The sequence below is a fragment of the Caloenas nicobarica genome, chromosome 2 (assembly GCF_036013445.1).
Source record: "Caloenas nicobarica isolate bCalNic1 chromosome 2, bCalNic1.hap1, whole genome shotgun sequence".
NCBI lineage: Eukaryota > Metazoa > Chordata > Aves > Columbiformes > Columbidae > Caloenas > Caloenas nicobarica.
This window is the reverse complement of record NC_088246.1, coordinates 87,373,455-87,400,069: the sequence shown is the minus strand read 5'-3', so window position 1 is coordinate 87,400,069 and position 26,615 is coordinate 87,373,455. Positions and strand designations below refer to the sequence as shown.

Here is a 26,615-nt window from a genome sequence, read left to right as displayed (position 1 = left end):
AGGACCCTTCCAAGCTGAATTATCCTATATTCCTATATTCTAGGGATGAGGAAAAAAAATAATAAAATAAAATAAATCCCAAAACAGTCATGGAAATAAATGCCAAAAAAAGACAAACAAAAAAAAAAAGGCTATCTTCCCAACAAGTCTACGCAATCTGAACATCTAAATTCTTCTCAGTTGACTAAATTGCCCTTTCTGAAGGTACAGTTTGTCCACATATCTTTGGAACATATTCACCTCAGTAACTTCTGCTGTTTTCATTTGTACCGCACATTCCTCCTCATCACCCAAGAAGAAACTTTCTAGAGAAACTCAGGCATGAAAATTCAAGTATTTCTCATATAAAAAGCATAGGTAAGTTAGGTTAAGCATTAAAACCCTGCTTCCAGAAGATCAACAGACACTGGACTAAATACCCTGTTAGCTCCAATACAAACATTCCAGTTCCAAAGGTTATTTTTCTGGTGCTTCATTTTTCTTCATTGCAATATTGCTCCCTCATATAAAGTTTTCCTAATCATGCCATTCTATATCTCACCTTATATTCTGTTTTCCACATCCTTTTCCCACCTACCTGTTTAAGTCTAATGGCTGCTTGTAGCTTTTCCATAACTCTCTCCTGAGGTTGATTCCAGATCGTGGCTGTATTGTTGTTTGTAATGTAAGCCTTACATGCTGTGATCATCTGATTGGTCACCTAAAAGCATTTTGAACCTTATGAAAAAACATTTCAAGACAAAGCAGATTTTGCCATTCTTTCAGTCTCATCTCACACCTCTGACCAAATACCGGGCACCTAGACAGACTGTTCTCCTTGCAATATTCAGCCTCTAGATCATTACACCACCAAAATGTTGTTGATTAACTATGATCACCCTAAACCTAAATACCTTATACTACCCTTGAAATGACTTTGAGGACTACAAAGTCATAAATACTTGACACTTTTGAAAGCAAAAGTAAAATCAAGGGCCCATGAGACTATGATAATTAAGGAACTGGTTGTTCTTCCAACTGCATTTCCTTCTTTGTGCAATCATAAGGAGCCTTAAGGGCTATATAAATTTAACATAATTGGTTCTACAAAAAACAGTTCACCACAGTCAAAACTCATTGTAATAAAAAGTTTCTTGATCTATTCACATCAGGGTTGAGATTAGCCTCGATCTTCAAGAAGTCTGAAAAGATTCTTACAACTCCAAATTACAGGCAGTAAACTAAGTTCTAATTTTGAAGTAGTTCTATCATTATTTCCAATTCTCTATACATTCAAAAAGCAGTATTAAATTGCCCAAAATGCTGCCTCTTCAACTGCTTTGTCCTTTCGTGTTTTCTGTCTCTCACTTAAGCAACAACACACAAAAAACATCTGTGAAAATTTCCTTTCACTCTGTAGCACTGACCTTTACAAACAAAGAGGATATCTTTTCAGATGTGTTGTAATACTGAGAGATACTCTGAATCATTTTAATTGCATTTATCAGTTCTGGAATAGCATCTACCATGGACACCTGGAAAGAAACAGAGTCTGAATTCTGCTCAGTACTTGTGTTACCAGACATTAGCTCAATACCTAACTAGAGAACAGAGGAGCATTACAAACATGGTCTTCCTAAAGTTTCTGCCCCTGTTTCCCTGGGTGTCTTCTGCAGAGCTGCCTATTCTACTTCAGAATCCAAGCTCTAAAATTCAATTTTGGGGAAAAATTTTCTCCACAGTCTTAGCTGGAAGAATTCTTGTCAGTGAGTGAAGTTTCATAGAGACAAAGGCCTCTTCAGAAGTACCACTTGTTTTCACAAAAAGTATGCTTGTACACTCTTTTGCTAAACCTGATGTTAGTGTGCATATAAAGAGAGCCAAAAAATAGCAATAACACTCATGGCACTCATTGGAATAAAGGAACTACAATGAACAACTTTCCTATAATACTGGCATTTAGATTGTAAACAAATAGAATCATGGAATTGTTTAGGTAGGAAACAACCTTTAAGACTGAGTCCAACCACAAACCAGCAGTCCTGTCCTCAGCCCATGAATAAGCCAGATCGAAAGATTTTTTTCAGACAGCTCCTCCTTGCATCTGAATTTCCAAAGCAATTAGTTTTATGCTATTGACAAACTGGTTCTCAAAATTTTACAAGTAAACATCAGTAAGGGAAACGTTCGCACTCCATTCCTTGACAGCTTCCACCTCAAGTACTGCACCCTCTCAAAACTAAACATCTGCGAAGCTGGTACCACTTTCTCCTTGGTAGAAGCCAGTATAGGGAACGCAAAGCTGATCAAGTTCAACAGACCCTGCACAGTGCCAACAGCAAGTGTGTTCACTTTAACTCTGTTTTGTAGGGGTATCATACTAACACATCATCCGAGAGACTCAAATATCAGATCAGGAAACACTGAAAGAACACACCCTTCTAACACCCTCCAGTAAATGGAAACAAACAGAGCCATACCATGGTTGCCTAGAGTGCTGTTTGGAAGTAATTTCACTTTGGGAGGAGTATGGAGAGAGAGAGAAAGAAGTAGCTAGGATGGTCAAAGCTTTGAGTCTTCATGGCTACTCATGATATTTCTCTGACTAGCAAGACACATGTAGTCAGTTGCAAAACCATTTTTAATAAAAGCAACCATTTGCCACCTACTTTAGCAGATAATGGGACAGTGAAAATCCTGCCTCCTATACCATACCTTAGGTTGTCTGGTTATGTTTACTACTTGTTATACTTACATCATCCTGTTACTATGGTATGAGAAGGTGTTTTATGTTTGCACTTTAATATTTACACAACCATATTTATGTTTTCCTAACCCCAAGAAGCTGAAAATTGCGTTATAAATGTTAGGCTAAGCATGACCCAGCTGCCAACACAACCTTGGCATAGCACCAGGTTCACTTTCACTCTCTTCTCTTTTTTTTTTTTTTTTTTTTTTTTTAATCTCAAAGATTTCACTTCCTCCCATAGCACAGAATTCAGTTTCATCATCAGACCAGAAGCTTCATAGTTACCACGGCAAGAAAATAATAAGTACTTTATATTGTAGCCAGAAATTCCCCCTAGGCTACTTTTAGCATAAGTGAACAAGGTCTCAAACTGGAGATGCATACCTAAAATGCTACCTATGTCGTTTCCAAATTTCCTACAAAATACACTCATTTTAGTTGTCTCAAGAGATTTATGTTAAGAATTTAAAAGTTCTGCTTACAGGATCACTATTGTATAATGGGTCACAGTATTTTTCCAGAGAATATAGATACTTCACGTTATCTTTAGCTTCATTTGCTGCATCTGTGATGCGAATATCCAGTGCTCGCCAGTTCTAAGAATAGAAAGTTGAAAAAATAATAAAACTACACACTTTAGAAAAACTGTTTTGAGATCAGTCTGTTTTGACATTAGCCTTTAAACACATTTGAAAGCACAGATTTACTTCATAGTTACACTTGTTTACCCAAATTGAAGAACAGGTCCTTGTTTTGCTTCAATAACTCAACTGTGAACATACAGTCAGTTCAGACCACTCAGCTCAACAAGTTATGTCAGTAGTAGTGTCAAGTCAAGCTGTTGTAGAATAGACATCATCTGTTAATTATTTTTGCTTGATGGACTGATGAATATATTACCATGTATTTGTTTCACGTGTGTCTCATTTTGATGAGCTAAGACTTTTTATTTTATTTGCTTATTTTTCTCTTTGTGATGGGTCTTTATCAACTTGAGAAATTATGACCCCACAAGCAGTTTTGACAGACAGTATAACAACATGAGAAAGAGGTTTAATTTTTTTTCATTTTCTTTTCATTAAATACCCAGTTCAATAATTCAATTTTCTGTTTCAATAATCAACTGTTCATAGATTTATAAATATTTATTTCTGTTTAGCCATGTGGATGCAGTACATTATCAGCCTTTAGAAAAAGGAGATTTAAAACTTTAGCTACTCAAGGTGAGGAATAGGGAAGGACAAAGAAAACAAAAGTCAAAGATGCTTCAATGCTTTTCCCACCAGCAAATGTTATATGATGTTATATATGTCGCCAAAATGAACTAGGCTAGTCAGAACATTTCTAGTCTTTAGAACTGTCATAATTCAAAATAGAAACCTTCAGCAGTTTGGATTTAGCAGCAGTGAGTACTCCAAGCACTGCCTTCACATCCGGGCTCTTCAGCTGCTCTGTAAGGTAGCTGAATTTTGTCAGTCTCTTTTTCCAGTAATCAAGCTCTGCTCGTGGCCCAAGGTCATCAGCTTCCTTTCTCAACTGGTCATTTTCTGCAAGAACCTTTTATCATACAGTAATATTAGTGAGTGATGCTAATATTTTTATCCACATGGATCACATGGATTAATTAATGATGTAACTCCTAGGATTAACCTCCCATGATAAATTACGTAACCCAAACACCACTTCTTATAAGAAACCTTAGTTTTGCTTGGCCTTTTTAGTTCTGAGATGAGGAGGGAGAAGTATCTCAAGAGCACATTTACAGACAAATATACAATATTCTCTGCAAATAACCTGCAAAGCATGTTCCAAAGTATGATTTTTAACCGCTGAGAACAGTGTTCACTGAATTATTGTATTCCTTTTGCTTTGATTAAATCCACTGGGAATCACTAACTTTTCTACTTTGGTTTCTTGGCTAAGGTGAATCTTTTCTAGTAGCTTATTTGTTACAAGAGGTAGAGATGCTCGCTTTAATAACCATGATACAAGCATAGACAGAATACTTTCCCTATTGCAATATGGACACAAGGAGCTCACAGTAAATGCTGAGGTAAGAATAGGAAGGAGCGTATTTACTGTCATCCTTCTCCAGTGGGTAATCCAACTATCAGCAACCAGCTACTTAAGAATATTCTTAAGTGAAGATTGCCTCAGTTTGCTTCATGACATTTTTTGAGAAGTATAATATCCACTGAAAATTTCTATGAGCTGTAACTTATTCTACATAGTATTTGACAACACTTCAGTCACAACAAATAGAATAATGCATTGCAGATCTATAATAACACTGAACATGAAAGCTTGCAACATTAATGTAATGAATGAATTGTAAAAAACATAAACAACTTTGAAATAGTAGAACGGCTCCTTTTACTGTTTTGAAATGCACTCTTAAGGATTAAGGTAGATTCAGGGGCACTTCAAACTACTTAAGAGGCTTCCTTATCTCCCATCAGCTCAGTAGGTTCAGCTTTTCTCTCTGAGCTGGGTAAAGTGGATTGAAATAATTTCTGTGCACATCTTTATGCTTTCTGAACAAGCTGATGATTTACATGGAAAAGAACACTGGAGGCCTTAATAAAGAAGGGTCTTTCATGAAGCTGGTTTCTAAATTTGCAAATAAACATACTTTTCTGATAAAATCTTAGCAATAGTTTCTACAGGCAGAATAGAGAATAAGGTAGCAACTAAATTTCCATTTTCCAAGTTTAAAAGCTATTCATGCTGTCCTCTTCCTTAATGTCTGCCTATACAAACATTACAGAACTTGTTTCCTTGAAGCTTCTATGATTTACCTTGGATTGCTTTTCAGCTGATGCACAGACTACAAGAACCTGATTAATATCATGCAATAATTTCATGCAATAACTCAATTGATACTTTCATTTCTTTCTGAAAAGAACAAGATATGCTATATAGTCTACAAAGGACCTGCTTCTGAGATTAAAAATATGCAATTAAAAATCTCATCTGCATTTTTTTTTTATCTGCACTTAAAACAAGTGCGTTGACCCTACAATACTTCTAACCACATGAAGAGTTTCCATGGGTGTAATGTTTTCTCTTTAAGATGAGATGATTATCAAAAACAGGGGACTAAGCTTCCAAAGACATGTGTATGCTCTTTTTACTAACAGATGGAAAAAGCCTTCAATAATGTTATCTTTGAGAAGTAAAAGTACACCAGACATGCCAATAGTACTTTAAAATACAGGGATTTATCACATCTAAGCCAACAGGATTAAATTCATCATCTCCCAATACACAGATGTTGTCACATTTCACATTTGTCCAGTGTATCACCTGTTCAATTTGTTTGGTCCATCCTTTCATGCAGACTTCAATTCTTCCAAGAGCATCAATGCTGTTAGCAACCACCAGGTAATCTGAAGGTCCCCTTAGAGCTTTCAGATCATACGTTTCACATTTCTTCAGATATACCTAAAACACAAGTTTAAAAACCCTGAAATGCTGAAATGTTCATGACAAATAATCCAGTACTTTAAAAAGTAACTCTTTGCCCCACTTGGGGTATCTCACTTCATATTCCTACATCAGTTTAAATTAAACTGGTTTGAGCCAGAACTAGACTCCAGAATATGGAGAATTTACCAGCCTGGCAGCTCTCATGTCCTTTCCTTCACAAAGGCTGAGTAGGAAATGACAGTTAGAGCAACTGTTCGTCATACATTAATCATTCTTTGTTTAAGAGTGGCCACTTCCATTGGAGAGTCAAGATGTTAATAGCTCTAAAGAACTGGTACCAGAACAGGAGCACCTGTAGAATTGTTAAAGCCACAGATTAATGTATAATAAGTTACTGATGACACCAAACGAAAGTGTTATTTTTTCCTCCAGTTTAACAAAAGAATTGTTTTATGAGTATTACACAACAGCAGTTAATTCAAAAGCTCCAGAGCAAGAAATGTTCTACAGCTAGTTCAACTTCTATTTGCCATGTGAACACACTACCTTTTCCAACAGATTTTGCTGAGTTCCTGATAGCACACTAACAAATGCTTCAAGGGAAGTGAGGAAGTCCTGTTTAATACTGGAAGCTTGTTGAGGATCACCAACTTCAACCCAGCCATGGTCCATAGTCTGTAATGCTGGAATGAAGATTTCTGATATCAACTGCTCAACACTTTTTAGTAAGCCATCTCGACCTACATTCATCATATTAAAATTTACTTCCTGTAAAATAAATGCAATACATGTTAAAATGGAAAAAAAAAAAATTGCCATCATTACATTTATTCCAGTTCTATTGCCTTGAGCATCTCAAAAATTACCAGTGTGTGAGTGCTCTTCAAGCAATAACAGCACAATTCTTGCTAGCAGGGCCTGCAAAAATTGCACAGCATCACAGTTTGTCATACAAAACTAAGGAAACAAAGATCTGAAAGCACTTGTAAAATAAAATGAGAGTATAAGAGACCTCAATTTATAAAGCTCAGTTTAGATGAGCGAGTAAAATGATTCCAGCCTGCCACTTCTCAAGTTATCAGCATTAACTTTTGAAATATATATATGTAGGCAGAGATCAATGCACTTAAAAGGCTTAGATACCAAAAGAATTATGATCTATAGTTAATTCTCACTTCCTGTTGCCTAAAGCTTTTGGTCCAGGAAGGATACCTCTTACCCAGTTTGAGAGACAACACCTCACAGAACATCTATTTTTCAGACATTCTGCAAAAGCCTCTGAAGAATTCTAAGGTAAATTACATTGATCTGCCAGGCACTTTTTGCTTCATTAGAAGGTACCACAAGAATTTTTTTCAGCAACATAATTTAACACCAAACAACCTTTTTCACACATTAGATGTGTCTTCAGACATAACATTTTTACTTTTCATCTCATTTTTCCTGCTTTTAACATATTATCTACTATCAGCAAGTACTACATAGTTACCTGTGAAAAACATGAAACTTTAAAGTATGTATCTATAGAAATTAAATAATAATCTGCTGATGACAGCCAGTTAAAACTCACTAGTTTAGGAGCTGTACTTGAGAATTCCCACTTTGAAGTGTATAGAAAGTTTTCCACAACACCAAATTCCCATTTAGCCCATCATTCTTATTTTAGTGCTCCAATTATTTTGTCTACAACTATAGGATGCCCTACATTTTATTCTGTGCTCCTTGCTACTGAAGCACTTGATCCAGCTTTGTTTACCTCAGACTGTCAGAGATTTAAGGAGGCTTTCACCAGTAAAAACTTGTCTGTATATAATTTGCCTATACGCTCCCAAAAATAAAATCATTTCTATTTGGCTTTTTTTAATGGATTTGCTAGCAATTGTGAAATTTAGTAGCTTATTATTTAGGTATTGGCTAATTACTCTTTGTCATTTTGGACTGTCATGAATTTTCTTTGTTAGCATCATTTCTTCATAGCAATGGTACCCTTCAAGTTGCTGCTGCTAGCTAATGCTGGGTTTTCCATTCCCCTCCTTTTTTGTCCCATGGTTCATTTAGCCAAACTGTGTCCTTTTACTCATTCCTCCATATCAAAGGCTGTCAAATTACATGCTGAAAATGCCCCATGAGGAAAAATAATTTTAAACAAGATTATGTACAGTGATCAGCAGTCACTGACTCTTACCTGATAGATATTCTCAGTTGTGATAGCTTTAAAAAGACTAGATCTAATGAAGAAAATGCATACACCAGTTAAAGCAACTTCTTTTCCCTCTGTCACAAATACTTTAGGTTTCTTCTTTGGCAAATGAGAGCTGATTCCTGTTCCTGGAAGGCCAAATTGCCCTGGAGATTCAAATAAAAGAAACATTTTTTTAAAATCAGTGATTATTTATTCAAATAAAAGTTTTCTAAACAAACAACTCAGTCATCATTTGCGTATCTATAAGTCCCAGTCTCCTGGAGTCACCCCATGGGACTATCCTCAGACAGTACACAACATCCAGAGTCCTCACAGCACAATAAGAACTATTTCATCTAGTTTTGTGTTCTCACATCAAAAGCCTTTCATTTCTGTCCATTTGTTTGCTTTCTATTCCTTTTAAGTAAAGGTTCAGACTCAAGATCCTCTTACATGGCTCTTTATCATGCAGTTGCATGTAACGCTCAAAAAAAAACCCCCACACACACACACAAAAAAACACCAAACACCACGCAAATGTAATGTATTTACCTCAGAGGAGCCTATTATCAACTGTCTTTCCTTAAAAACATGTAGACAACTCTTAACATTAATAAAAAAAAATAAAGCACTTCTGGAAAAAAAGGAGGCAGGCCACAGCAGATTCTTTGGGGGAAAAACAAAACAAACAAACAAAACAAAACAAAAAAATAAGGGAGCTACAAGCGACTTCCCTGTTCTTTCTTATTCCCCTAACATGAATATATTGCTACCATGTTTACCCTGTTGGTACCAATTGCAGCAGTGTCTTTGCAAAAATATTATTCTCTTAAATTGTGGTTTTGGCCATGTTACTTCCCTGTTATTAGCTTTCTAGTGTTACCTCAGAGAAAAATGCATATGCACAGGCATTTCAGTGAGACAGCGAAACAATAAAAGGATCAAAAAGTGAACTTTTGATACTAGCAGTTAAAGGACAACATTAAAAAAAAAAAAAAAAAAAGACAAAAATTTACAAGCCCCCTGCCCCTTTTTCTTTCTGGCTCAAGACCATCTGCCCTAGAGATCCCTATTTTGGATCAGGTGGCCAACTCTAAGTCCCCTCGCCACCCTTTTCTTCACATCAGCTTTCCCCCTCCCCTTTTTCATCACAGTTCCTGAAAGAGTCTCTTTTTTGTTTACCTTAGAAGTATATCAAGGGCTCTGTCACCAGCAATAGAGTCTTGACTATGAGAATTTTATTAATTTGATTTATTGCCAATTAAGATGAATTTGTACTATCCTTGTGCTTCAGTAATTACAGAGGCCGGACCAGCAACAGCTGTCCCAGTTTCCATGGTGTTTCTCATGGTTTCTCATGATGTAAGGAAATGTAGTAGGTAATATATTCTGCAGGCTCTTATAGAAAAGATGTACTGTTACTGAAAAGGGTGCTAGAAGTTGTTAGGCTGCATATTACAAGCACCATTCAAAACATTGCTAAAAAACTGCATGTGAGGGCAGGCATAAAACCACACTTTGAAACGACCCTTAGGGCTCTGGAGTGTATCTTCCTGAATTCAGAGATAGGCAGTCTCTTGCTCTGTGTGGACACAAAGTATCTTGTAGGCACCATTCAAAGGGTCATTTTCTGCCCAAGTGTCCACAGGTCCACAACAGAGTCAGAAAACCAGCTTGTATTTGAGGTGCTGTGTAGTAAGTGCCCTTGCCAACAAGATACATGTAATGCCATGAGGGGAAGAGGATGAGAGGAAACGGCCTCAAGTTGTGCCAGGGAAGGTTCAGAATATATATTAAGAAAAATTTCTTCATGGAGAGGGTTAACAGGCATGGGAACAGGCTGCCCACTGAAGTGGCTGAGTCACCATCCCTGGAGGTGTTTAAAAGGCGTATAGACAAGGCTCTTACAGACATGGTTTAGTGCTAGAGTTAGGTTATGGTAGGACTTGATGATCTCACAGATCTCTTCCAGCCAAAATGATTCTATGATTCTATGAAAAATTCACTTAACTTTACTGCTTAGTAGCTACCACTATAGCTATGATTTTTGTGAACCACAGCCCCAGAATGGTCTGCACAGAAAATGCTTCTACAAATTCTGGCCCGTCCAAGGAAAAACATATAGCACAAGCTGCACACTGTGATGGTATTACCAGTAACTGTACACTCAGAGCTGTCAGAAGGGCAGCCTCCCACACACCCGCTTCATCCCACACTCAGCTGTCTTCTCCTTTACCACTAGTTTATTTTTTCTTTCTTTTTTTTCCTCCAGTGCACATGGTCTTTTGGGGACTTATGCTTTTTCACTCAGTGAACATATTTCTGTGAATTTGTTTGAGTTTTTGTTTATTTTCCTCCAGCTTTCCATGTTGCCTGCATCAAGCAGCACATCTCAAAGACCGAAGGCCACCACGATCATACTGTAGGGTCATCTGATCACTTTGAGGGTAGGTGAGGGCAACCTTGATTAGATTCCCAGGATTTGCCCCTTGCCTTACACTGTCTCCAACATACTTCCACCACTTCAACTCAGGCATGTTAAAAGTTGATCCGCAGATTTCTAAATTGGTGGCTGAGTTTGTATTATAATTTAATTTTATTTCTATGTATGCTTAAATTTTAGTAATTAAAGTTGCTTATATTAAACAGTCTTTTCATACCTTTCAGGTATATACATATATACTGAAAATACATAAAGTATAAATGCAAATTTATACACTCATATAGGTATATGTTTACATATGTATAAAACCAGATATTTCTACAGATATACATTGACATATTTAGGAGGCCTTTGTACATCCAGGGTAAAAAAGCAGGGTGAAGTCCCACCAACCCATCACAGCATTTCAGAGATCACATGGCACCTGGCTAGTCCCAACAGCGGCAGCACTGGAGGTTCTGGGACAGAAGTCACGGACAAAAGAAGGATGTCCTTGTCACAGGGGTGCTGAGCTGCCTCCAGGGTGAGATGGAGGCTTCCCCCAGAAGTGTGGTAACATGGGGGCACTGGGGAAGGGAAGGGGACGTGAACAGAAGGGATAATGGCCCTGCTACCCATAATGCAGACCTCCTGGGCTCATTTGTCATGTGACAGGATGATCTGGATGGATGGTCATGTGCCAAGAGCTTCTAGGGGAAAATTGGTGGTGTGACTGGAGGGGAGTGACTACAGCACCTGTTGTTACACACATGTGTGAAAGTCATCTTTCAACTATTGAAAACCGTTTTCCAGCCCCCAGGCAACAGTTGCTGGGCTCGCAAGGAAGTGCCTTGCTGTTGCATACTAGCAATATGCAGAAGTGCACTAAGAAGCTTCAGTAATTTCATCAATCCTCATTTCATGAGCAAGGATTTATGTCCAGTATGACCAAACTTGATGTGCATTAACCTCCAATTTATAAGAACTTAACTATTTGCTCTTTCCTTGCACACTTGCTCAGCACAACTGTAACATGTTGCAGGAGAACATAAGTTGCTTTACCTGTAACCGTTGCCTCCACATCTTGATAGTAGAACATCAGATGACGCAGACCTCCAGGGGCCAAGAATTTGTCAATGCGTTGTATCTGTTTAAGATCATGTTCATGTATTTATGCATAGCATACCCACTATGAAATTTTTAACTTGCTCAGATTTTTAACATACATGGCTGACAAGTACTCATTTTCATTGTTCAATAATAAAATTATACCAGGCCCAGTTACCATCCTCCAAACAAGATAGAGTTTACTTGTCCTTTGGCAGTACACATCTTCTTAATTGAATCACTTAAGTTTTTCCATGCTGAACACAATTGAATATTGATAGACTATGTTTCAGTTTACTGAAACCACTTATTGTACATGCTGTGTATCCTCTCTCAAACTGAGGGCACACGGCATTTCCTCATTTACTGAAGTGCAGAAGCACCGCATTGAAGTCCCTCACCCATTTATTCTTACTGCCATTCAGGTAACTAGCTGAAAGCAGAAAACACACAGCTGCAATTATTCCATATCATAGCAACAGAGAAAGCTTTTATTTATTTATGTTTTAGACATCAGGACAATTGCACAGTTCTCCACCAATTTAAGGCTGTCATCAAGCATCCTTGAACCATATATTAGTAGTCCAGTCCAGGAATCTCATGTATAGGCCATATAGACCTAGGAAGAAAGTTAATTGCTGTATGCTAGTATGCTGATCAGTGTTTCAGCACCTGAAAGTCTGGTTTAATCTGTTATTTTTCTAGATCTGTGAGTCATTTTTTCACATGGTCTGTAACTACATAGCAGTTGCACTAGGGAAGGTTCAGATTGGTTATTAGGAAAAAATTCTTCATGGAAAAGGTTGTCAGGCATTGGAACAGGCTGCCCAGGGAGTGGTGGAGTCACTGCCCCTGAAGGTATTTAAAAGATGTATAGACAAGTTTCTTAGGGACATGGTTTACTCTAGTGCTAGAGTTAGGTAATGGTTTGACTCAATGATCTTGAGGGTCTCTTCCAATCAAAATGATTCTATGATTCTAATCTTGCAGTAGAAAAGGCTTCTAATTGTAGAAGTTCTTCAGAAACATTTGCTGGTAACATTTGTGCTTCCTAGTGCAGGAAAAATGCTGCATTTATCCCTCTTCAATTAATAATGTGCCTGCTACACCTAGATCACATAAACTGCTATTCCAGAAAAATCTTCGGTGAGCCCTCCAAGATGAGGTCACCACAACTATTACACTTTTTTCAAATATAACAGCTTCCAATATTTTCTTCACTTGACAATTATTCTCAGGCAATATAGTTTGCCAGGAAACCCATTTAGAGATAGAATACACAAAGGCTGAAACAAGTCCTGCTTTTTAACTTCTGTGACAGTGTTCTGGACAGCTGATTTTCCTATATCACATGGAATCGCAGAAATGTTGGAAGGGACCTCTGGGAGATGTTGAGGCCAGCCTCCTGTATCATCAACAGCTCAGGCCATCTACAGCTTTACCTAGGCTGAGTCTCAAAAACCTCAAAGAAAGGAATTTCACAACTGTATTACTCTCCTGGAGAAGAAGGGTCTCTTAGTGTTCAATTTCCAAGTTGTGCTTATTGCCTTTTTTATATCATCTGCGACTGCTCAGAGGAGCTCAGCTCTGTCATCTTCGTAACTACTCTTGAAGTAACTGCAGGCCACTCTCTGCCCCTCAATCTCTTATTCTCCCTGTTCTCATACTTTACATGCCCTATGTCCTTCACTATCTTGGTAGTCTTCCACTGGACTTTTGTCAGTCTCTCAACAATATTAGCACTTAATGGGAAAGCATAAGTTAAAGGTACACAGATGGAAAGAGAATACAAAAGAAAAAATTTTAGAAAACACAGCCATGTTTACTTTAGTGCCAGGGAGTAAAACAAGATCTACTTGCTGTCTACCTAGGTTTTAAAAACATAACTATTTATTTTCAAATCACAACATATAACTCCTTTGCATATCATACTTATCAAATTTGATGCACCATTTCCTCAATATACATATTTCTAACTTCTTACTCCCTGCATCAACCCACTCTCATGTAGTATTTGATGGTAATATCAGTTCTAAAGCACCCAATGAGCTTCGCTATCAATTACCTGGTTGCCATCAAGAATAGCGTCTTCTACTTCTGCTTTGTCCAGATTCACACAAGAGGCAATGATATCCAGTAAGTAATCATGCCTGCCATCCAGCCGAGCACGTTTAGCCTCTCTTTCTTCCTGCAGCTTTTGCTGTTACAAAGCACAGTGGATAATGGATAATTCTCAATGTATTTTGAAGACAAAAATAAAGAAAATTCTAAAATTTATTTACAAAAATTAAAGGTTATTAACATTATTCTTCCAAATTTGTGGTTTATGTTTTTAAGACACTCTAATTTTTTTAGAAGCAACCCCTGTTATGATTCTACAGTTGATTTCCTGTGTTCTATTTTCAGATTTAGCACAAAATTTCTATCATCAGTCTTTTGTACAACATTATTTACTTGTTGAAAGACTCTGTAGGAGGTTTAAAAAAAAAAGGATTTTATATGTATAGTTCTGTTATTCTGCAAGTTATCTTCAACACCCTAAGTCCTTCATCCCAGCTTTTCAGTCTAGTCACATATGATCATCAAGTCAAGACAGGATTCTGACCCTTCTTTGCTGTTCATGGAAGATATGGAAGATATCGTAAGCATTCTCTAATAAAGACAGATGCTGCTGGAGAAAGCTAGGGTTTCATACATTATCTCCTTAATATAATGAGAAGTAAAACAAGCCACAAGCCTCAAGGTACACAAGTGTTTACAAATGTGCTCAACTATAGCTATTATACCATTCTTCAAGCTGTATGCCTACTCTTCTAATTAAATTGAATTCCCATATGTAATACAACTCATTACATTATAGACAAAATTGCCTACTGGAATACTTACTGGTATTATTGTGCTTGAGGATTACAAGATTTAATATCATTTCATTTTCAAAAGAAATTTAGAATTATGTTTCATTGGTGGTAAATTCAATTTTATTTCCCCAGTGACCATGAAAAATCTAGTAACTCTATAAAGTATGCACAAGTGATTTATCCACACACTTCTACATAGCCAAAAGGACTTGCATAATGCACTTTATACACTTATGTAAATATCTTTCCTACTTCCTCAAGGAATTTTCAAATGTTTGGTAAACTCATCATTACTATAATAGCATGCCTTCATAGATGCTGAATGCACTGGAAAAGTTTTTCCATGCAAAAGACAAACAAACAAATCTTATTCTTTACACAAATATGCCTGAAGAATGTAGTAGCAGATTTATTTGTACTGCATACTATTTTACCTCTGTCATTCCCTAACATGAACTCCGCTTTCCCAAAAATCAAATGTCATCACAGGATTGGCCTTTCCTACATGTTCTCAAATCAGGCAAGAAATTTTCCTCCTATTTAGACGTGCAAATAGCAACCATTTGGGGCTGAATCAGCTTCATGGTAGATGATAACGCTAGAATCCTACAATCGGTTGTTTCAGTAATTTGAGCACAACTCATATTCAACAAAGAAAAATACAACCAATACGCTGCCGATTAGTTAGCTTCTGTTTAATCAAGCAAAAAGCTCTTTTTGTTTTACTTAAGCCACAGAGAGACTAGTTTTGTAATCTGCTGCATTTCCAGGATAGAACTCCAGTTATATTGCTATACGAGATACTAATCTTCTGTTGGTTATCTGTTCCGAACTCCACTTATACAGGTGGCCCTTGATATGTTCACAGCCTAAATTTCTTCCACAAATTGCTGTTTATGCAGGCTGAAATTATGAGCACCTTTCTCAAACTGGGCAATGTTTGCTCGTTTCAGTTCTTTTAATGTTTTCCAATCCTTTAACTGCAGTCCCTCAAGCCCTATAACAAACATACCATCTATTGTGTATTGCTGTTCACATAGCAGTAGGCAATATTTGATGTTTAAGTCTGGTCACAAGAGCATTCATTAATCTATCACAAAACTTTATTATTTTAAAGAACTGTACCTAGAGAAAACAGGGAATTACTATCTAGATAGTAGAACTATAGTTTTATGAAGATTAAGACATTCTCTTGCATTTATCACATGTCACTTCTGGAAGACATTTGCATTGTTTTGGTGGATCTCTCTCTAATTAGTGTAAGTTGCATGGATATTTTTCCTGATAGACACTACAGTGCTATTCAAGAACACATCCTGCCTGTCATGCTCCCATATTTTTATGATCTACAATCTCTAAGAACTTTTCCACCCCACATGCAGTGTTCCCCAATCACAACCTCTCACTTCTCAGTTGTTGCAGACATCAGAAGACACTTCTCCCTCACTTCTAGGATTAGGTTGCCCCACCAAAAATAGAAGAAACCTAACTCCAGTGCCTTCAATAGCAATTCATTAATTTAAATATTTTTAAAAACCTCAGAAGCTAGACTGAAAACTGGTCAAAACATCAGTTCCATTTGCATACTATTTAAAGTACAAATTTTTAAGATATTCTTTACTTAGGCTTAGGAATCTCAGAGAACAAATTGCAAGAAAATGTTGAGCTTTCTATCTGCCATTCTTTCCTTCTCCCCCCCACCACATCTTTAAGGGTTAAAAATAAATGAGCAAAATGGTCAAGGAGGGACAAGTAGATTTCTAGTCCACATTTGTTTTTTACCTGATTTTTGCATAGGGGTGTATATCAGGTCCTCATTTTTTTGTATCAACCACAACTTCAGTGAAGGAATTCACTAACTTGTTCCAAAATTCAGTCTTTGGACTTCAAAATGTTAATTTTAACTACCCCCACATCTTGCTTCAAATCAACAATGTGGTGTTGGCCTAGGACTTCTGTATATTTAACGTCCTGCATGATTCACTACAGAAATATATAACCCTAAATAGCAAAAAAATACCAAAAAAACAGGCAAGTTTATTTAATTCAAATAAACATAATTTCATAGAACACTGAAAGAGTAAGATTTGAAGACGGAAGGATTGCTAAAACACATAAGCTATCATTTGTGTAGGTAAGAGAGGAATTGCTGGTACCTGCAGTAACACTCTCCACACAAACTCTGAAAAGTATCAGCAGCAATTCTGATCAAGGTCATAAAACAAAGCCACCTCATAATGTTCTGTGATGTAGGAAGATCCAGATGGAATGGTATTTACAAGAAATAAATGCTTTCTCACTTAGATATCCGGAAGGATTGTCCAAGTTTTTATATAATGGAGCTTTACCTCACTTCTTCATTTACAGAACAGCAGCACAGCCATGTTTAGTTTGGGGATTCTTTTCCCCCTCTTACTTAGTTACAAAAGTAAGAAAGGCCACCTGACACAGTCCCACAGCAGATGCAAGTCCAAAGCTAAACTGATTAACCAAAAAGTCCTGATCTGATGATTAGTCTAGTTACAACAAGTAATTTGGTTTATGTTACATAAAACCTTAAAATTCTTAATACCTAACTACCAAAAATTTAATACAGGAAACTCATTTCAGTAGACAGCTGCTCCTGAAGCAGAATAAAGAGGAGATTCCTAAATCCATTTTAACATATGCCCAAACCCATAACCATCACACTGTCAGTCTAAAGCAACAAAAGGTGATTAAGTTAAAATTTAAAAAAAAAAAGTTTTCTAACTAGCGCAAAAGTATATAAGTATACATATTTAAGCAGAAGGTACAAAAAGATCAAAAGTCAAGGATGCCGGGGTCCCTCCTTTGTAACAGATGCCTCAGAAACCAAATATTGACTATTGCCAACTTCTTCATTACAGAGTGAGCTGCTGATGTGTCTGCAGACACTCTAGAGTTTGCATGAATGTTATTTAGTATTCAAGTCAAAACTACACAAGTTAAAACTTGTTCCTGAATACAGTTTATCCAGCAAATGATGCATTTTGCTCTCAGAATACTGTGCATTACTGAATTTAGACACGCTCAGATCAAAGTCTTATGGATAAGCAATACTCTTGAACTTTACTAGGAAGTTCCGTAGTAAAAAGTGAAAAAGTATGTTCTATTGTTAATTTACTGTCTTACCCAAAATTTATTTAATCAACATGGCATTCCTCTGTCTCTCCTTTAACTTGCTAAGATGTTTTGTATTCCACAAGCATTGCTCATGGATTTCCCTGTAGAAGTAGAATGCAAAACTTTTACGCTTTCCAAGCACCCTGAGTTTTCAGGCACACACATTGCTATTCACTGCTCTCCAAAAAACACACACCTTACAGAATTAGGACAGTGCCCTTAACTGACCCTTAAATCTCAAACATAACCAAAGCTTTCCCACATTTGTGGTAACATTGCATTAACTCAGGAACAGTTAGTTCAAGCAACCAGCTTTTAAAATTAGTCTAAGGGTCTTAATGACTTCCATACAGTATTATTTTTTTTTTCCTCAGTGCTATGTAGTGTCTTCAAAATTCTATTCCCAACTATGGGAAGGGTGAAATTCAACTTTAATTTCCTTGGTGGTAAAGCCCACCCTTGTTTTGTTGCCAGAACTAGCATCAAGCCCTTTATTGTATCGGTATAACATTTGTGAAATTATACCATTACTAGATCACTGCAGCAGCCTGGACAGGATGCAAGTACCAGTAGCCAAATGCGTAAATATCTCCCAGTGCAAACTTACCTTTCAAAACAAATCATGCAGTTAAGCCTTGATTGTTACCTTACCAACTCACTCACAGGACCAGTTACACAAAAATACTGCCTCTCATGACAAATACCTACCCAAATACTGTATTTTACTTTGAAAGGCAAAGTTTATCCATTTTTATATAATTAGAATGTTTTGTGAAACCAACATCACCTACTTACAACATCTTAAAAACCGCATTTTTCTACAGCCTCCCCACTTCGATTCACACACTTATTCAAACTACACAGTTACTAGTCTGGACCCAGTCCAAAGTTCAGTTTTCCTTACCTTTATAACTCTGCCAATGCTCTGTTTCCAAAGTTTCTTTCTTCCAGCTCTGAACATTGTACTGTTTGATTTAATTACCAAGTACTGTTTTTCAGCAATAAGCCTTAAACCATGGAGCAAGCTTCCTGATTCATCATTTTACACTCTCTCTCCACCTTTTTGTTCATATTTGTTTCATTCCTTATCTGTAGAAATCCCCCAAAAACTCTAGAAAATACAATAAGTACTTAAAAAGCCAGAAACTATTAACCTTAACTCTGTATTTAAAATTCAGTTCTGATGTGCATTTAAATTACTCAAAAACTAAATTGGACAGCTTTAGAAACCAGAGGTCTCTAACCACCAGAATTTACTGCCTATGGCTTCGGAGTTGAAAATTACTGCTACCAACCACAGTGTTGTTAAGGTGATATTGTTTATATACAAACACCGCTCGATACAATTCATCATGCTCAAGGGCAACATAACCATTTTCAAAAGTCAATTTTATAACTGCTTATCTGATTTGTGTTTAGGCTTCTTAAGTAATCCTCATGTCAACAGACATCTCTGTTTTCTTGTCACAGATGATTGTTTAAATATATAGCAACAACAATCAAGCAGCTTTCAAATAGCTCTTACCCACAGACTACTAAATTACCAAGTTTTCTCTTCATATTTTTTATACCAGCACATTCAGTCTCAGTTATCATTCAGTTGTACAATGGTTGCTTAATACAGCAATTTTTCTTCAGCAAGGAATGTAAAGCTTTTTCTTCTTAAAATAGCCTTAATTTTTCCACTTCAGTGACAGAATCTAATCTGACGTCCTCTTGAAAATGCCAAGAAAAATAAACTAATCATCCAATATTAGGAAGAAGAAAAACAATAACTTTTTACAGCTACTTCAGGCTTAACATGCCCCTAAATACTTCTGCTTCCACTCATATCAACGCGAATAACATCTAAAATCAGTTGACAACCTCCATGCTGATGAAAATCGCATAAGTAAAAACCATTTTCCCCACACTATCTGGTTTTTCTATACAATTTTCCCCACCTACTATAGTCAAATCTGAATGTATGTTTGAAAAAAGACTGAAAAAAATTGCATTTAGTGTAAAAGTAAACATCCGTAGCTTTCTCTGAACCCTTTACAGCCTTCTCTTTTAAAATTAAACATGCTCTTAAGTATTACACAGTGAGTTAATTCTTGAATATATTTCAAACACTGAGGAATTATTTACTTCTTTGCAGGATATATGTGATTTATTATGTAAAAACTCAGCCCAACAGGCTTGATTTTGCCATGCATCAACAACCTCTTTTACAAATAAATAAACAAATAAATAAATAAATAGATAGATAAATAAATAAATCTCTCAAAGAACCACCCAAGAATCACAGAGCTTTTTCATAAAAAGATGCAAGGTCATAGCAACTAACTCACAGAACCACAAGACTGTGTAGGTTTAAAGAGATCTCTGCAAGTCATCTAGTTCGGTCTTCTGCTCAAAACATATCCAATTAGAGAGTGTTGCTCAGAGATGCATGCAGTTGAGTTTTGAGTATCTCAAGGGATGGCAATTCCACAACCTTGTGGGCACTGTAGTAGTGTTGAACCATCCAACATTAAGATTGTTCCCATCTAACTGGAATCTCCTATGTTTCAGCTTGTGTATGTTGGCTCTTATTACCATACACTTTAATAAGAAGTTCAGCTCTGTCCTCTCTACCCTCCCATTAGACAATTGTAGGCTGCAATAAGATCTCCTGTTAACCTTTTCTTCCTAGGGATGAAGAAACCTGGTTCTCTGAGCATCTTCTCATACATCATGCAGTCTGGACTCCTGACCATCTTGATGACCCACAGCTGACCTCACTCTGTCAGCCTGCTGACTATTTCGGCTCTGTCTGTGGTCAGCTTTCTTTGCTGCTATGTGCATTACTGGCCCATGTTGAACTTGGTGTAGAACAAAATGCTTCAGTCCTTCTATGTAAACCTGCTATCTAGCAAGTTGGACACTGGCCTGTATTGTCATACAAGGTTATTCCACCCTAACTGTAGGACCTAGTATGTGCTTTCATTGGGTTTCTTGAGGTTCCTGTCAGTTCATTTCTGAAGCGCATCTAGGTTTGTTTGAATAGCAGCCCTTCCCTCCACATATCAGCCTCTTCCCACAGTTTATCATCAACAGACCTGCAGAGTGCACTCTGTCCCATCATTCACATCATTTGTAAAGCCACTAAACCATATTAGCCTCAGTATCAATCCCTGAGGGACACCACTTGCAAGTGGCCACTAGCTGGACTTGATACCGGTTGAAGTCTGCTTGTCCAGCCAATCTTCCATCCAAATTATAAGACAATTATCCAGTCCATATATATCACAAGTCTGACTCTAAGGATATTATAGGACACTTTGTCAAACACCTTGCTGAAGTCAACATAAAGAACATCATCACGGGTTTCCCCTTGTCTACATAACCAGCCATCTCATCATAGAAGGCAATCAGGGTGGTCATGTAGGATTTGACACTGGTAAATCTATGCTGGCTGTTGACAATCATCTTCTTGGTCCTTCACGTGCCATAAAATGGCTTCCAGAACAGTTTGCCCCACAACCTTACCAGGGACTGAGGTGCAGCTGGCTGGTCTGTCATTCCCTGCATCTTCCCTTTTCTCCTTTTTTAAAATGGGTGTGTGTTATCAGGAACCTCCCCAGATCATCACAGTCTTTCAAAGATGAGAGAGGCCTCAAAATGACATTGGTTTCCTCCCTCAGCACCTTCACATACATCTTATCTGCTTCCATGGACTTCCATACATCCAACTGGCTTAAGTGCTCCCAGACAGTATCTTTGCCTACCATAGATAATCCTTCATTTCCACACATTTTACAAGATGGCTTGAAGACCTAGAAAGTCAGAGGGCAAATTCAAGCCACGAAAAATGAAGTAAAAAAGGCACTGAGTACTTCAGTATTTCCCATGTCCTTTGTTGATTAGTCCCCTGTCCCATTGCGCAGTGGGTCCACATCTTATTTTGCTGCCAGTGTACTTAGAAAAGCTATTCTCATTTCCCTTCACCCTTCTCACAAGTTCAAATACCAGCTGAGCTTCAGCTTTCTTAACTCTATCTCTGAATCCTCAGACATTGTCTCTATATTTCTCCTGAGTGGCCCATCCCTGATTCTACCTTCTATGGAAGCTCACATGTTTGAGCTCAGACAGGGTCTCCTTCTTCATCCATACTGGCCTTCTGCAAGACCTGCTCTTCCTTCTGCACATCAAGTGATTCATCCTTACATGCCAAAGATGTTATTCTTGCAGATCAGTTTTTCTCAGTCCTGTTTCCCTCTAGGGAAGTCCTTCATAGGATCCTGCCAAGCAGATCCCTGAAAAAGTCAAGAATCTGTTGTCCCGAGATCTAAGGCTGTGACTCTACTAGCTATCTTCCTCATTTCTTTCAGGGTTTTAAGCTCAACAGCCTCATGATCACTGCCTTTGACCTCCACATCTTCAACTAGTTCTTTCTTGTTTGTGAGTGGAAGGCCCAGCAGAGCATCCCTGTCAGCTCAGTTATCATCTGCAAAGAAATTAGACTTCAAGAAAATCCAGAAATCTCAGTCATTTATGTAACTTGGAATGTAGCGTCTTTACATTAATTAAAAGGCTGGCAAAATTAAAATGACTGGCAATCACGACAGGGAATAATCTAACCCACGGAATGGACCCATATATGTGTTAATATCAAATAATCACAAATCATTAACTTACAGAGAAAACCTCTTTGCAGTTGTAATATATCCCAAATCAGATCTCACTCAGAACCTTTTAACTAGACCGCATTTAAAGTACCAGATAACATGCTGCTCTTTGTTAGAGTCTTGGAAAGATTTTTGACGTTTATGGAAAGCAACTTCCTGTGATCTTCCACCTCATTATTTGTTAAAAAGGAAAACTGAAAATAATGAAGTGGTTGGCCAGTACTTAACTGCAATTGTCAGGTCACTATTGTCCTCAGGTGAAAAGCCAGACTTCCAGTAGACCAATTTGGCACAGCCTTAACATAACCAACAACCCAGAAGGCTAAGAAGCAACCTTTTGGTCAGCAACCATATGCAAGATTCTTATCACCTGTACCATTTCTTTGCCTAACAAGCCACAAAAACAAATAATAATCAGCCTTAAGTTTGATATAGCCTGATAACTGCTGAAGCTGCTATAAAAATATTGCTTTAGGAATTGGCTTTACATCTACAAGAGCATTAGTTTGAATAACGTATCATGGCTATGTAAATGGATCCAATAATCCAGGTTCATTTTAAAGATTTTTGAACAGAACATTTATTGATGAGGCAGGGTCATGTAATCAATAACTTAATAAGAACTCCTTGGTTTATCACAGTGCCAGATTTAACACTTAGAAAAACTTTTTTATCATTTGAAAAAAAAAAAAGTTTTCTTGCTGTTTTTAATCAACTTTAAAAAAAAACAAACACCTGTTCTTTTACCCTTTATTTCATTGGTGATCCACAATCAGATCTGTGATTTGAAAAATACATTTCCTCCCCAGATGCTTCAGGAGTGTAAGATCCACGGTAAAGTTGCATTATTTTTAATAACATAATATATACATTAAGGAGGATATGCCATCTTGTATTATAACCCAGCATTTTCGTAATAATTTTAGCCTGTCATGCATCTCTGAATATCCTTGTCCATGTTCAGCACCCTACAAAACATTGTCAGATTTAGAGTAACTCACCACTATGCAGGTCAGCAAAACTATGAAGTGCACAATCAACTGCATCAGAGGAAAACTTTTTAGATGAAAATATTAAGCTGTCATGTTAGTTTAGGAATTATGATAGTTCATTTCACAATGTCAAAAGCTTTTTTTTTAATATATAGTGTTATAATGCACAGCTTCAGCAACAAGGTTTGTTTTACTAATTGTAATCGCAGATAGTAGTTAGCTACCATCTAGTGGTTAAAAGCTGAAAGTGTACATTACTTTTATGCTGTTTTTCACAAGACCACAAAATATGGTCCATATAAAATTCCATAACTGAAAATGTCCTTTATGGAAATGACCACCTACAAATCACAGATGAAAATCTACACTGAATGGAAGTGAAGGAACTTTTGAAAAACCATGTCCTACTTTGCTGCATTCTTTTCATGCAGCTGCAATGAGAACAACCAAAGCTAATAGCAGACTTTCTTACCTTGATCTGCTTTCAAAGTCAAATAACACTGAAGCTTTAATACCTTTAATTAAGGAAAGGATTTTTAACTGCTTTGTGAAGAAAAACTAAACTTTACCATCAGTAGGCATTTGAGTTGCTTGTCATTCCAAAAAAAGCTTTTTGTCTTAAACATCTGACAAGTGTACAATTTGTCAGCCACCTAATATCTCCAGATCAAACAAGTAAACAACAAAAAAAAGACCATCATCGCTGAAAAAAATGCAACTTCTCTTCATCTTACTTGTTTGATGAGGTAACAGATACAGCTAAGATTTTAACCTATAATAATGTGATCTTACTGCCCAAGCAGCCTTCTATGGTGAAAGTACTGCTTAAAGAATTAACCTACCATGTAGGAAGTTCTAGTGTAGTTCCTTGTTCTGCTTTAGGCAAGACATTTGTTCTCTGGGATCTGCTTGACTATTTGATCCACTGCTAAGAAAATAAAACTTAAAGACAAAACACTGGATACATTAAGTATACAGATATATAATTAGACTTCTTTTTAACAAGACATCAGGATACATGGGTCTTATCAAATGAAGAGACATTATTGCGAGGACAGACAACTTCAGTTCAAGTAACCATGCAAGTAATACATTTTCCATTTTAAGGAACTACAGAATCTCACACTTTCCTTTTTCCCATACTAATTATGTGGACATTGTGCCTATCAGCTTCAGTCAGAATAAGGGTCAAAGGCAAAAATACACTACCTCAGGTTCTTCAGGCATCCCAAATACTGCTCAGATGTTCCAAATATCCCTGGCAATGCAGACTAAAGAGCATGGTAAATTCTTGACATGCAATTGAAGACCAGGACGGAAACAAGGTTCAGATTCACTGGAAGCTGGGGACATTCCTGAAATGAAGGGAACGGTTTTGGAAGAAGCAAGTAAGGTAAACTTTGTGGCTTTTACTCTTAAAAAGGATCAGAAGGGTTTTTTTAAACCTAGCCTGAGGAAAACATATCAGGCCCTAAACATTCCCTGGTCTCAAAATAAATATCCATTTGTATGAAGTACAGGGAGCTCAAACACGTGATAAAGCAGATGCTGCCCCACTGCAAACCATAGCAAAAGGCTGGAAGAGATATTGTCCCTTTGAACAAGGTGGAAGGAAATAGAAAATCAAAACAACCACACAGTTGTTTCTACCAAAGCACAAGAAATACTAGAAATACTAGTTGGTGGAACTGGGATGCTATCTTTGAACAAAAACATTGCTATAACTACATAATGTGCTATGAAACAGCACTAGAAACTCAGCATAAGGCAGGTGTCATCAGTACATTGTACCATACATCAAGGTATTTACTGTACAGGAAACATGGAAAAACGTATACCACTCTGGAAGAGCTCGGTGTTCAAACAACCTAACAAGCCAACCAGAGCTGAATGGAATGAAGTCTCAGACACAAACAAGATAGACGTAGCATATGATATTGCTGACAGCCTGATTAGGATGAAAGTATTGACTGTGGCATACTAAGAGCAATGAGAGGGGTCACCATGGCAGGAAACAGTGTCAGCAAAAAACTTCAGCTATCTCCATGTACACTAAGGAAATACCATCTGAGATTATGATGCTGATAGTAAAACTTCAAGACATCATTAGTAGTCATAGAAAGTTTATCATAAAAGAAAAAACATACAAGAAGGCAAGTGACTCCTACCTTGGTCCCTAAAAGGGCACAATATCAGGTTCAAAATGCTAGTGTTAGAGAGAATTAAACACAAAATTCAACCACCTCACAACACTAACAAAAGTTAATTAAAAAAAAAAAAAATCCATGCAGTCAGATGCTACCATACTGGAAATGCAGAGCAACTGCACAGTTTCTAACAAAAAAGACTTGAGAAAGAGCATAAACCAGCCAGCATAGTTAAAGAGTAAAAGCAAGAAGGCATCCTCCAGAAAGCTGGAATAACAATGATATGAAAACAAATCCAGGTGGATTAAACCCTGACAGCTTAGACAAAGATGCAATTAGGCAATATGAAGCAGTCTGAATAACAGCTGATAAGAGATACAAAGTGCTGATAATGAGATCCCTTTCACAGTGCATCACAGAAGTAGGAAATCTCTCAGAACATCTTCAAAAAAAATCATAATACTGCAAGAATGCAACAGAAGATTACTAAATTTGTATATATTTTCACAGGAGAAGTGTTCAATATTTCCTTCATAGGAACCCTTCACTTAAATGGCAACACATTAAGAAGAAGAGTAAGTTGACAAAAAAAAAAAAAAAATTGTATCAATGGCAAGTAATGGATGAGATGGGTAGTCACCCAAAAATTCTAAAGGAACTCAAAGACAAAGGACCAAACATGTTTAATGTGACGTGTACTCTGCATCAGTATCAGAGGTCACCAGCTTAAAAAGGCACACTTTCAGGGCTAGCTGAATGAGAAACAACTGATGAGGAAGTCTGACTAGATAAGATAAAAGGCATTGTAATAAAGAACAGAATTAAGGGGAAGCTCAAATAATTTTATTTCCCAAAGAAAAGTCAACAACGTTTCTGTGGAAGAGGGAAACACTCGAACTGCTGAGGTTCACTGAAGAGGTTAATAAGCTTCATGTGTAGAAGATTGATCTACAT

The 26,615-nt window shown here is 37.1% G+C and overlaps 1 protein-coding gene across 1 annotated transcript in view; it reads right to left on the bottom strand.

Moving 5' to 3' along the window:
* DNAH5 (dynein axonemal heavy chain 5) overlaps positions 1–18,831 on the bottom strand; it is a 126,282-nt gene extending 107,451 nt beyond the window's left edge. Inside the window, exons 1-10 of the mRNA XM_065627932.1 lie at positions 18,775–18,831; positions 13,934–14,068; positions 11,824–11,908; positions 8,343–8,503; positions 6,704–6,925; positions 6,035–6,172; positions 4,109–4,285; positions 3,211–3,324; positions 1,407–1,514; positions 578–700 (exon numbers count right to left, since the gene is read on the bottom strand). Of these exons, the coding sequence (XP_065484004.1) occupies positions 578–700; positions 1,407–1,514; positions 3,211–3,324; positions 4,109–4,285; positions 6,035–6,172; positions 6,704–6,925; positions 8,343–8,503; positions 11,824–11,908; positions 13,934–14,068; positions 18,775–18,831 (1,320 nt within the window). The remainder of the gene's footprint in view (positions 1–577; positions 701–1,406; positions 1,515–3,210; positions 3,325–4,108; positions 4,286–6,034; positions 6,173–6,703; positions 6,926–8,342; positions 8,504–11,823; positions 11,909–13,933; positions 14,069–18,774) is intronic.
* Positions 18,832–26,615: the final 7,784 nt, after the last annotated feature.